The sequence below is a fragment of the Bombina bombina genome, chromosome 1 (genome assembly GCF_027579735.1).
Source record: "Bombina bombina isolate aBomBom1 chromosome 1, aBomBom1.pri, whole genome shotgun sequence".
Classification (NCBI taxonomy): domain Eukaryota; kingdom Metazoa; phylum Chordata; class Amphibia; order Anura; family Bombinatoridae; genus Bombina; species Bombina bombina.
The window spans coordinates 832,141,413-832,154,209 of record NC_069499.1 but is presented as its reverse complement, the minus strand read 5'-3'; the positions used below and the strand labels follow the sequence as shown (position 1 = coordinate 832,154,209).

At 39.8% G+C, this 12,797-nt stretch overlaps 1 protein-coding gene across 3 annotated transcripts in view; it reads left to right on the top strand.

Annotated features, from left to right (window-relative positions):
• The window catches only part of NSDHL (NAD(P) dependent steroid dehydrogenase-like), a 74,158-nt gene that overhangs the window by 46,725 nt on the left and 14,636 nt on the right, over positions 1–12,797 (top strand). For all 3 annotated transcript variants that reach the window (XM_053699445.1, XM_053699444.1, XM_053699443.1), the window contains exon 5: positions 6,037–6,165. In XM_053699445.1, the coding sequence (XP_053555420.1) occupies positions 6,037–6,165 (129 nt within the window). The remainder of the gene's footprint in view (positions 1–6,036; positions 6,166–12,797) is intronic.

The window sequence follows — 12,797 nt, the reverse complement described above, 5'->3', positions numbered from 1 at the left end:
GGGAGGCGGATTTTCTAAGTCGGCAAACTTTTCATCCGGGGGAGTGGGAACTCCATCCGGAGGTATTTGCACAGTTGATTCAACTTTGTTGCAAACTAGAACTGGATCTCATGGCGTCTCGTCAGAACGCCAAGCTTCCTTGTTACGGATCTAGGTCCAGGGATCCCAAGGCAGCGTTGATAGATGCTCTAGCAGTGCCTTGGTCCTTCAACCTGGCTTATGTGTTTCCACCGTTTCCTCTGCTCCCTCGTACAAGATCAAGCAGGAGAGAGCTTCAGTGATTTTAATAGCACCTGCGTGGCCACGCAGGACTTGGTATGCAGATCTGGTGGACATGTCATCCTTTCCACCATGGACTCTGCCGCTGAGGCAGGACCTTCTACTTCAAGGTCCCTTCAAACATCCAAATCTAATTTCTCTGCGTCTGACTGCTTGGAGATTGAACGCTTGATTTTATCAAAGCGTGTTTTTTTCCGATTCGGTCATTGATACCTTAATTCAGGCTCGAAAGCCTGTCACCAGGAAAATCTATCATAAGATATGGTGTAAATATCTTCATTGGTGTGAATCCAAGAGTTACTCATGGAGTAAAGTCAGGATTCCCAGGATATTATCTTTTCTCCAAGAATGATTGGAGAAGGGATTGTCAGCTAGTTCCTTAATGGGACAGATTTCTGCTCTGTCTATTCTTTTGCACAAGCGTCTGGTGGATGTTCCAGACGTTCAGGCGTTTTGTCAGGCTTTAGTTAGAATCAAGCCTGTGTTTAAACCTGTTGCTCCGCCATGGAGTTTAAATTTAGTTCTTAAAGTTCTTCAAGGGGTTCCGTTTGCACCTCTGCATTCCATAGATATCAAGCTTTCATCTTGGAAAGTTCTGTTTTTGGTAGTTATCTCTTCGGCTCAAAGAGTTTCAGAGTTATCTGCCTTGCAGTGCGATTCCCCTTATCTGATCTTCCATGCAGATAAGGTAGTATTGCGTACCAAACCTGGGTTTCTTCCTAAGGTGGTATCTAATAAGAATATCAATCAGGAGATTGTTGTTCCGTCACTGTGTCCTAATCCTTCTTCAAAGAAGGAATGTCTATTACACAATCTTGACGTGGTTCGTGCTTTAAAGTTTTTATTTACAAGCTACTAAAGATTTTCGTCAAACATCTGCATTGTTTGTTGTGTACTCTGGACAGAGGAAAGGCCAAAAGGCTTCAGCAACTTCTCTTTCTTTTTGGTTAAGAAGTATAATCCGCTTAGCTTATGAGACTGCTCGCCAGCAGCCTCCTGAAAGAATTACAGCTCATTCTTCTAGAGCGGTGGCTTCCACATGGGCTTTTAAAAATGAGGCTTCTGTTGAACAGATTTGTAAGGCGGCGATTTGGTCTTCGCTTCATACTTTTTCTAAATTCTACAAATTTGATACTTTTGCTTCTTCGGAGGCTATTTTTTGGGAGAAAGGTCTTGCAGGCAGTGGTGCCTTCCGTTTAAGCGCCTGCCTTGTCCCTCCCTTCATCCGTGTCCTATAGCTCTGGTATTGGTATCCCACAAGTAATGGATGAATCCGTGGACTGGATACACCTTACAAGAGAAAACTAAATTTATGCTTACCTGATAAATTTATTTCTCTTGTGGTGTATCCAGTCCACGGCCCGCCCTGTCATTTTAAGGCAGGTGTTTTTTATTTCTATACTACAGTCACCACTGCACCCTATAGTTTCTCCTTTCTCTTGCTTGTCTTCGGTCGAATGACTGGGAGGTGGCAGTTAGGGGAGGAGCTATATAGACAGCTCTGCTGTGGGTGATCCTCTTGCAGCTTCCTGTTGGGAAGGAGAATATCCCACAAGTAATGGATGAATCCGTGGACTGGATACACCACAAGAGAAATAAATTTATCAGGTAAGCATAAATTTTGTTTTTTTTCTACTGTCTAGCATATGGTCTTTGTAAATGACAGATTACATTGTAAGAAAATGTCCAAACGCAATGAGATTAATAAACTTCTAATAGTTTGCTATGCCGACTAGTGTCTCCATGAAGTATTTCTAGCTTCTCCTAAATATCAGAATCAAAACTTGACCATAAGAAAAATGATGTTAACATCTACTAGGCTATAAATACATAACTGTTATGTTTGTGAGCTGCAACATATGAAAGCTTGAAATCATACTAACGTATCACCTTTGTATTCCATGCTTCTTTTCTGAAGCAACTACTATTTACATATTGTTATTCAGAAAGAAATACAAGTTGAGCAAATGTTTTGCACAATGGGTGTTGAATGAGTAAGAAATAGATCTGGCTTGCAAAATATCTAAGGGTGGAGGTATCTGGGAGTTACCATGTAGCCTTACTGCAAAAAAGGTGTGGAGTGATTAAAGTTAGTGCAGTATTGCAAGTTACTAAACATAGACTGTTTATTAATTCTTCATAAATTGAAACATGATCTGTTGCTGAATGCAGAGGATATACATCAAAATGGCTACTACTTTAAAATTTAAAATGATAAACTTCCTCATGCATCTGAAAAATGCACAAAAAGTATAGACTTTTTGTGCATTTTTCAGATGCATGCGGAAGTTTATCATTTTAAATTTTGTCAACCTCATATTAGTTACTGTTTCTCATTGTCAGTGTGTTAATTACACTCTAATTTCCGTGTAATTAACAGATCTGTACATAGCAATTGTTTGGCAGTAAATCTAAAATACAAAGTATAATTGATATTTATTGGGGAGAAAAATCAATGTTCTATGGTTTATTTTAATTGGGATTATTTAAACATATTTTATTTCCTTGAAATTTAGTTTAGAATTTATAACCTCTGACTCCTCAGGTATGCTACTGCAGAGGTTAATGTGGTTCTATTGTTTGTAATGGGAACCATGATACATTTAACCCTTTGACAGGGTCATTTTGTCTACATTGGAACATTCCAATGATAGGATTGGGTAAGGGGGGTGTCCCTATGACGCCAGGCATGCCCTCCAGACCGCGATCCCATCCTGGAAGCGCTGTTGGCTTCAGGACAGCCAAATGGCTAGGATGTTCTATTCTGTCCTAACGGCGTTAAAGCCCGGCCTGGTTAGCACAGAATAGAACCCTTTTGATACACTGCCATATGGTAGATTTTTGCACAAAATTAAGTGGTTGAGAATTGCTGAAAAATATAGATGGATATAAAACAGATTGAAAACTTGTACAGGGTTGCCTCAAATGTCCTGTACTAGGTCTGCCCCACACACTCACACACACACTTGTATCTGTAATGTAGGTGAGGGATTAGATGTTTACAATTTTTGCAAATATTAAATTATGCAAGAATTAATGCAAAATAATTTGCTCTGCAATGGTGTAAATTGGAAGAACAGTCTAAAAATGGCAAATTGGGTTAAACATAGATGAAGGTACATTTTTCTTTTCTTTTTTTGAATCGTTAATGAAACCAGCTTCCTTCTTCCTGAATTGAACAATACTGGTGATTTAGGGACACAAAATATGTAGTGGTTCTTCTAAGGGAAAAAACTAACCTAACAATGCTTAGCAGCAGCTACAAATGCAAATGATTAAAACAAAATGCAAGTTTTGTGCACGTAAAAGAAGGTTTAATTCTCCCACTATGTAAATCTTTGGTACAATCTCACCATGATTATGGATTGCAGTTTTGTACACTGCTACTCAAAAAGAACACTGCAGAATTAAAGGGACATGAAACCCAAATTAGTTTTTTCATGATTTAGATCGAACATGCAGTTCTAAACAACTTTCTATTTTACTTCTATTATCAAATAGTCTTTGTTCTCTTGAGATCTTTTGTTGAAATAAGCTCAGGAGCTTTCATGTGTTTGGTGCCCTATAAGGCAGCAATTTTGCAAGAATGTTATCCATTTTGCAAGAGCATTAGATTCCAGCACTATTTCCTGCCATGCAGTGCTCCAGACACCTACCTAGGTATCTCTTGGCAAATTTGATAATAAAAGTAAATTGGAAACTTTTTTTTAAATTGTATGTTCTGTCTGAATCACAAAAGAACATGTTTCAGTTTTATATCCCTTTAAAGTCTTAAAGATGGTAAATAATAACAAAAACAGAAAGTTTAACTTATGAGGATATGTCAGCCACATTGTGTTCATATACCTGCTCCTTTATCTTACATCTGTCCATAAACCAATCACCAATACTTGGAGAGAACAATGGAAAATTAACATTGTATTACCTTATCTCTTTTATAACACACTGGGAGTGTAATTTCTTCTACTGGCTGTGTTAACACAGCTTGGCCTTGAGGCCAAAAACTTTCAGGATGGGTGGGGATACCACAGGCTAAATAAACTATTTCAAATGCCAATATAAGGGCAATGGAGCTACTTGTAAACAATTTAATACACTCCAGCAGGTAAAGTGGATCATTGGGAACAAATTAAAGGCGAGACAATTTTTGAGTAAACTGTTCGTTTAAGGCTAAAGGAAGGAGAGTTCACCAAAAAAAAAAAAAAGCAATGAAGCGAGGTAGTGACTAAATGACATTGCTTATATATTTCTGGCTGAAAAGGGTGCCACTTAACATACATCTGTGTACTTGTAATGTATGTTTGTTTTCTTAACAATAGCAAATCCATACCTGCCCATCTGACAGAGGTGCTAAGATCTCACAGGAGATTAAATGTAATACAACAGGCACATTCTAAAACTCAAACTATGTGTTATTAATTATTTTTTGCCTCTTACAATATGATGTTCCCTGTCCCTCAAAATTATGACAAGGTCACCTTCTTAGAGGTTAGAGGATTTTACAGCAGTGTTTCTCTAGTACACCTAACTGGCTGTATTTTACAGGGACATGAAACTCTTTGTGATATAAAATATTTCATTATGCAAAGTAAACCAACTTTGTGATATACTCTTATTTGTTTTGCCCCCTTTCCTGAGATTTAAGTGTAACCCTTCCTGCTTAAAGGGATACAAACCCCACATTTTTCTTTCATGCATGATTCAGATAGAAAATAAAATTTACTCAAATAAAGATAGCAAGGACGAAGAAAATATGATAATAGGAGTAAATTAGAAAGTTTCTTAAAATTGCATGCTCTATCTGAATCACAAAAAAAATTGGGTTCAGTGTCCCTTTTAAGGAAGAGAGACAGGGCCCGTCTCTTCTCCTTCATGAAAATATCTACCTTCCCTTTTTATTTATGATATACGTATTAACACCCCTTCTTATATTTAGTGGTACTCTCCTGAGACAATACCCAATAATTTAGTTTGCTTTATATTTTGTTACATTACTAGTCCCCTGGGGGATCGGCCCCCTTATTTAATACAACTACATCTTCCTATTATTAATCACTAACCCCTGCCCCTCAAGTACTTGCTAGCTCTGCCCCCCCCCCCACCCCCCACACATCCTACCCCTCTCCCCCTTTTTACCATAAAGCTTACTCTGTAAGCAAAGGAAAAATTCATCCTATAGAAACAACAAATTTTTACATGTTTATAGTCCGATTCATTCATCAACACACTTATTTTGATGATATTGGGAATATTGCAGTAATAGAGTGAATCTAAAAGTGTGTTAATAACAACCAAGTAAGGTAACTATCTGTACTTGCCCTAAGGATCCTATCCTTGAATTGATCCTACTTTGATAACAATACGGACTCTGTCCGGTAATAACACTCTATTGGTACAAAAACTGAATAGACAGCTGGAAATAAAACTTATTATATAACTATTCCTGTAATAATATATTACATATGACTGATCATCTTAAATATATTTGGACTATATTATGATATTGATGATTGAAATCCATATGTTTGTAAAAGGACAAATCTATTTAACCATGTATAAATTGACAATATCATGCGTTGTATTATTGTTATATTATTTTTGAAAAATCAATAAAAATATGTTGGTGGGGGGGAACAAAAAACTGCATTATAATACAACACTTCTTTTTATTGAAATACAGTTTATTTTATTTCCATAAACTCAGATTGAAAAATGTTCATTAATTTAATAATGTGTATTTTTTGTTTTTAAATACAGAAACTAGTATTAACCAGCAGTGCGAGTGTCATCTTTGAAGGGAAAGACATTAAAAATGGATCTGAAGATCTTCCTTATGCCAAGACACCTATAGATTATTATACAGAAACTAAGATCTTACAAGAGAAGGTTAGCATGCTATTTAAAACAGATTTTGACAACATTTTTGCAAAGCTGGTGTACAGCTACCTAAACCAAAATAAAAAAAAAAAATTTATTTGTGAGACAGAAATATTGTTTTAACTCATTTAAAATGTGAAATTTAGATCTCGGGAATGAAAGAACATCATTTACTACAGTAGGAAAAATACACAACTGACCATAGGCCACATTACACTGAACTGATAATAATAATGCCTCAAAATAAATTTAGATTGTAATATAGTTTTTACTAAAAATGCAACATAAAGTATAATCTTAATCCTTACACAGAATTCTGTACTGCTTTGGAAACAGTTGTTTCTTCCTTTTGATTGACCTCCTTTGCTACCGGGAATTTCAGAGAAGAACTTGCCCAAAATACCGGAGATTTTTTTAGCATTTTTGCTATCACTCCATTTAAACAGAAATAGAGCCTTGTTGTTTTTTTGTTTGTTTGTTTTTTATTTACCTGTCAAAACTATATATTTTTTGTTTTAAGTAGACAACCCAAGGTATTGATCTAGGCCCATTTTAGTATATTAAATGCGATCATTTAAAAAAAATTGTTAACTTTTTCGCAAACTCTGGGTTTCTCACTGAAATTATTTACATACCGCTTGTGCAATCGTGACACAAATCATTGTAAAAGCTTCTCAAGGATCCCCTTAGTTCAGAAATAGCAGACATACGTGGCTTTACCATTGGTGTTTGTAATTTATATATAGATATTATTATTATTATTATTATTATTATTTTATTTTGTTTGTTTTTTCTGCAGTGTAGTGTTCCCCCTCAACCCTCCCTGATCCCCTCAAGTAGCCTAATGCCGGCAACCTTTTCTACTGGCAGCTGCCTGCCAGTACCCAATACATCTATATTTTTTTAAATTATTTAATTTTCTTATTATGTTTGTTATTTTTCTGCATTGTAGTGGCCTCCACAATTCCACCTTTTTATGTACTGTAGCTTCCCATCTCTCCCTCTTTTTTATTAAAATATTTTTCTATAGTGTTGGGCCACTTCCTCCCTCTGCCTCCCACCCGCCTCCAGCCTTCCCACCCACATTTCCCAGCAGCACAAGAAGCTGATCGTTACTGTCTGTAACGATCAGGCATCTGCCTTCATATGGAACCAGAGCACCGATCATGCTCCGGTTTCAAATTCAGGCAGGTGCCTGCAGCTCCAGGACTCCAGCTCCCGGCTGTAACTTTTAAAGCTGAGACTGCTGGAGCTTCCTGCATCTCCGATGTTTATATATACGTTATGCGGGACGATGAGCTTTGTACCTCATGATGTGTGTGTGCGTGTATATATACGTCACATTGGGTAAAGGGGTTTAAATATTTTTCTCCAACATAGGTGTGTCCGGTCCACGGCGTCATCCTTACTTGTGGGATATTCTCTTCCCCAACAGGAAATGGCAAAGAGCCCAGCAAAGCTGGTCACATGATCCCTCCTAGGCTCCGCCTTCCCCAGTCATTCTCTTTGCCGTTGTACAGGCAACATCTCCACGGAGATGGCTTAGAGTTTTTTGGTGTTTAAATGTAGTTTTTATTCTTCAATCAAGAGTTTGTTATTTTAAAATAGTGCTGGTATGTACTATTTACTCTGAAACAGAAAAGAGATGAAGATTTCTGTTTGTAAGAGGAAAATGATTTTAGCAACCGTTACTAAAATCGATGGCTGTTTCCACACAGGACTGTTGAGAGGAATTAACTTCAGTTGGGGGAAACAGTGAGCAGACTTTGGCTGCTTGAGGTATGACACATTTCTAACAAGACTTGGTAATGCTGGAAGCTGTCATTTTCCCTATGGGATCCGGTAAGCCATTTTTATTAAATAAGAATAAAGGGCTTCACAAGGGCTTTAAAGACTGGTAGACATTTTTCTGGGCTAAAACGATTGATTTATAAGCATTTTTAATACTTCATAGCTTTGAGGAGTTATTTTATTCTTGGGAATTATGTAAAATAACCGGCAGGCACTGTATTGGACACCTTTTTCACTGGGGGCCTTCTCTAATCATAGGCAGAGCCTCATTTTCGCGCCTCTATTGCGCAGTTGTTTTTGGGAAGCAAGGCATGCAGATGCATGTGTGAGGAGCTTACTGAAGGCGTCATTTGGTATCGTATTCCCCTTTGGACTTGGTTGGGTCTCAGCAAAGCAGATACCAGGGACTGTATAGGGGTTAAATATAAAAACGGCTCCAGTTCCGTTATTTTAAGAGTTAAAGCTTTCAAATTTGGTGTGCAATACTTTTAAGGCTTTAAGACACTGTGGTGAAATTTTGAACAATTCCTTCATACTTTTTCACATTTTCAGTAATAAAGTGTGTTCAGTTTAAAATTTAAAGTGACAGTAACGGTTTTATTCTAAAACGTTTTTTGTACTTTGTTATCAAGTTTATGCCTGTTTAACATGTCTGAACTATCAGATAGACTATGTTCTGTATGTGGGGAAGCCAAGGTTCCTTCTCATTTAAATAGATGTGATTTATGTGACACAAAATTTAGAGAAAATGATGCCCAAGATGATTCCTCAAGTGAGGGGAGTAAGCATGGTACTGCATCATCCCCTCCTTCGTCTACGCCAGTCTTGCCCACACAGGAGGCCCCTAGTACATCTAGTGCGCCAATACTCCTTACTATGCAACAATTAACGGCTGTAATGGATAATTCTATTAAAAACATTTTAGCCAAAATGCCCACTTATCAGCGAAAGCGCGACTGCTCTGTTTTAGAAAATACTGAAGAGCATGAGGACGCTGATGATAATGGTTCTGAAATGCCCCTACACCAGTCTGAGGGGGCCAGGGAGGTTTTGTCTGAGGGAGAAATTTCAGATTCAGGGAAAATTTCTCAACAAGCTGAACCTGATGTGATTACATTCAAATTTAAATTGGAACATCTCCGCGCTCTGCTTAAGGAGGTGTTATCTACTCTGGATGATTGTGAGAATTTGGTCATTCCAGAGAAATTATGTAAGATGGACAAGTTCCTAGAGGTCCCGGGGCCCCCCGAAGCTTTTCCTATACCCAAGCGGGTGGCGGACATTGTAAACAAAGAATGGGAAAGGCCCGGCATACCTTTTGTCCCTCCCCCTATATTTAAGAAATTGTTTCCTATGGTCGACCACAGAAAGGACTTATGGCAGACAGTCCCCAAGGTCGAGGGGGCGGTTTCTACTCTAAACAAACGCACTACTATCCCTATAGAAGATAGTTGTGCTTTCAAAGATCCTATGGATAAAAAATTAGAGGGTTTGCTTAAAAAGATGTTTGTTCAGCAAGGTTACCTTCTACAACCAATTTCATGCATTGTTCCTGTCACTACAGCAGCCTGTTTCTGGTTCGATGAACTAGAAAAGTCGCTCAATAAAGATTCTTCTTATGAGGAGATTATGGACAGAATTCATGCTCTCAAATTGGCTAACTCTTTTACTTTAGACGCCACTCTGCAATTGGCTAGATTAGCGGCGAAAAATTCAGGGTTTGCTATTATGGCGCGCAGAGCGCTTTGGCTAAAATCTTGGTCAGCGGATGCGTCTTCCAAGAACAAATTGCTTAACATACCTTTCAAGGGGAAAACGCTGTTTGGCCCTGACTTGAAAGAGATTATTTCTGATATCACTGGGGGTAAGGGCCACGCCCTTCCTCAGGATAGGTCTTTCAAGGCTAAAAATAAACCAAATTTTCGTCCCTTTCGCAGAAACGGACCAGCCCCAAGTGCTACATCCTCTAAGCAAGAGGGTAATACTTCTCAAACCAAGCCAGCCTGGAGGCCAATGCAAGGCTGGAACAAAGGTAAGCAGGCCAAGAAACCTGCCACTGCTACCAAGACAGCATGAGATGTTGGCCCCCGATCCGGGGCCGGATCTGGTGGGGGGCAGACTTTCTCTCTTCGCTCAGGCTTGGGCAAGAGATGTTCTGGATCCTTGGGCGCTAGAAATAGTCTCCCAAGGTTATCTTCTGGAATTCAAGGAGCTTCCCCCAAGGGGGAGGTTCCACAGGTCTCAATTGTCTTCAGACCACATAAAAAGACAGGCATTCTTACATTGTGTAGAAGACCTGTTAAAAATGGGAGTGATTCATCCTGTTCCATTAGGAGAACAAGGGATGGGATTCTACTCCAATCTGTTCATAGTTCCCAAAAAAGAGGGAACATTCAGACCAATCTTAGATCTCAAGATCCTAAACAAGTTTCTCAAGGTTCCATCGTTCAAAATGGAAACCATTCGGACAATTCTTCCTTCCATCCAGGAAGGTCAATTCATGACCACGGTGGATTTAAAGGATGCGTATCTACATATTCCTATCCACAAGGAACATCATCGGTTCCTAAGGTTCGCCTTTCTGGACAAGCATTACCAGTTTGTGGCACTTCCTTTCGGATTAGCCACTGCTCCAAGAATTTTCACAAAGGTACTAGGGTCCCTTCTAGCGGTGCTACGACCAAGGGGCATTGCAGTAGTACCTTACTTGGACGACATACTGATTCAAGCGTCGTACCTACCACAAGCAAAGGCTCATACGGACATTGTCCTGGCCTTTCTCAGATCTCACGGGTGGAAAGTGAACGTAGAAAAAAGTTCTCTATCTCCGTCAACAAGAGTTCCCTTCTTGGGAACAATAATAGACTCCTTAGAAATGAGGATTTTTCTGACAGAGGCCAGAAAATCAAAACTTCTAAGCTCTTGTCAAGTACTTCATTCTGTTCTTCTTCCTTCCATAGCACAGTGCATGGAAGTAATAGGTTTGATGGTCGCGGCAATGGACATAGTTCCTTTTGCGCAAATTCATCTGAGACCATTACAACTGTGCATGCTCAGTCAGTGGAATGGGGATTATACAGACTTGTCTCCGACGATACAAGTAGATCAGAGGACCAGAGATTCACTCCGTTGGTGGCTGACCCTGGACAACCTGTCACAGGGGATGAGCTTCCGCAGACCAGAGTGGGTCATTGTCACGACCGACGCCAGTCTGGTAGGCTGGGGCGCGGTCTGGGAACCCCTGAAAGCTCAGGGTCTTTGGTCTCGGGAAGAATCTCTTCTCCCGATAAACATTCTGGAACTGAGAGCGATATTCAATGCTCTCAAGGCTTGGCCTCAGCTAGCAAAGGCCAAATTCATACGGTTTCAATCAGACAACATGACGACTGTTGCGTATATCAACCATCAGGGGGGAACAAGGAGTTCCCTGGCGATGGAAGAAGTGACCAAAATCATTCAATGGGCGGAGACTCACTCCTGCCACTTGTCTGCAATCCACATCCCAGGCGTGGAAAATTGGGAAGCGGATTTTCTGAGTCGTCAGACATTTCATCCGGGGGAGTGGGAACTCCATCCGGAAATCTTTGCCCAAATAACTCAATTGTGGGGCATTCCAGACATGGATCTGATGGCCTCTCGTCAGAACTTCAAGGTTCCTTGCTACGGGTCCAGATCCAGGGATCCCAAGGCGACTCTAGTAGATGCACTAGTAGCACCTTGGACCTTCAACCTAGCTTATGTATTCCCACCGTTTCCTCTCATCCCCAGGCTGGTAGCCAGGATCAATCAGGAGAGGGCATCAGTGATCTTGATAGCTCCTGCGTGGCCACGCAGGACTTGGTATGCAGACCTGGTGAATATGTCATCGGCTCCACCATGGAAGCTACCTTTGAGACAGGACCTTCTTGTTCAAGGTCCGTTCGAACATCCGAATCTGGTTTCACTCCAACTGACTGCTTGGAGATTGAACGCTTGATTTTATCAAAGCGAGGGTTCTCAGATTCTGTCATTGATACTCTTGTTCAGGCCAGAAAGCCTGTAACTAGAAAAATCTACCACAAAATATGAAAAAAATATATCTGTTGGTGTGAATCTAAAGGATTACCATGGAACAAGATAAAAATTCCTAAGATTCTATCCTTTCTTCAAGAAGGTTTGGAGAAAGGATTATCTGCAAGTTCGTTGAAGGGACAGATTTCTGCTTTATCTGTTTTACTTCACAAAAAGCTGGCGGCTGTGCCAGATGTTCAGGCTTTTGTTCAGGCTCTGGTTAGAATCAAGCCTGTTTACAAACCTTTGACTCCTCCTTGGAGTCTCAATCTAGTTCTTTCAGTTCTTCAGGGGGTTCCGTTTGAACCCCTACATTCCGTTGATATCAAGTTATTATCTTGGAAAGTTTTGTTTTTGGTTGCAATTTCTTCTGCTAGAAGAGTTTCAGAGTTATCTGCTCTGCAGTGTTCTCCTCCTTATCTGGTGTTCCATGCAGATAAGGTGGTTTTGCGTACTAAACCTGGTTTTCTTCCGAAAGTTGTTTCTAACAAAAACATTAACCAGGAGATAGTCGTGCCTTCTTTGTGTCCGAATCCAGTTTCAAAGAAGGAACGTTTGTTGCACAATTTGGATGTAGTTCGTGCTCTAAAATTCTATTTAGATGCTACAAAGGATTTCAGACAAACTTCTTCCTTGTTTGTTGTTTATTCTGGTAAAAGGAGAGGTCAAAAAGCAACTTCTACCTCTCTATCTTTTTGGCTTAAAAGCATCATCAGATTGGCTTATGAGACTGCCGGACGGCAGCCTCCTGAAAGAATCACAGCTCATTCCACTAGGGCCGTGGCTTCCACATGGGCCTT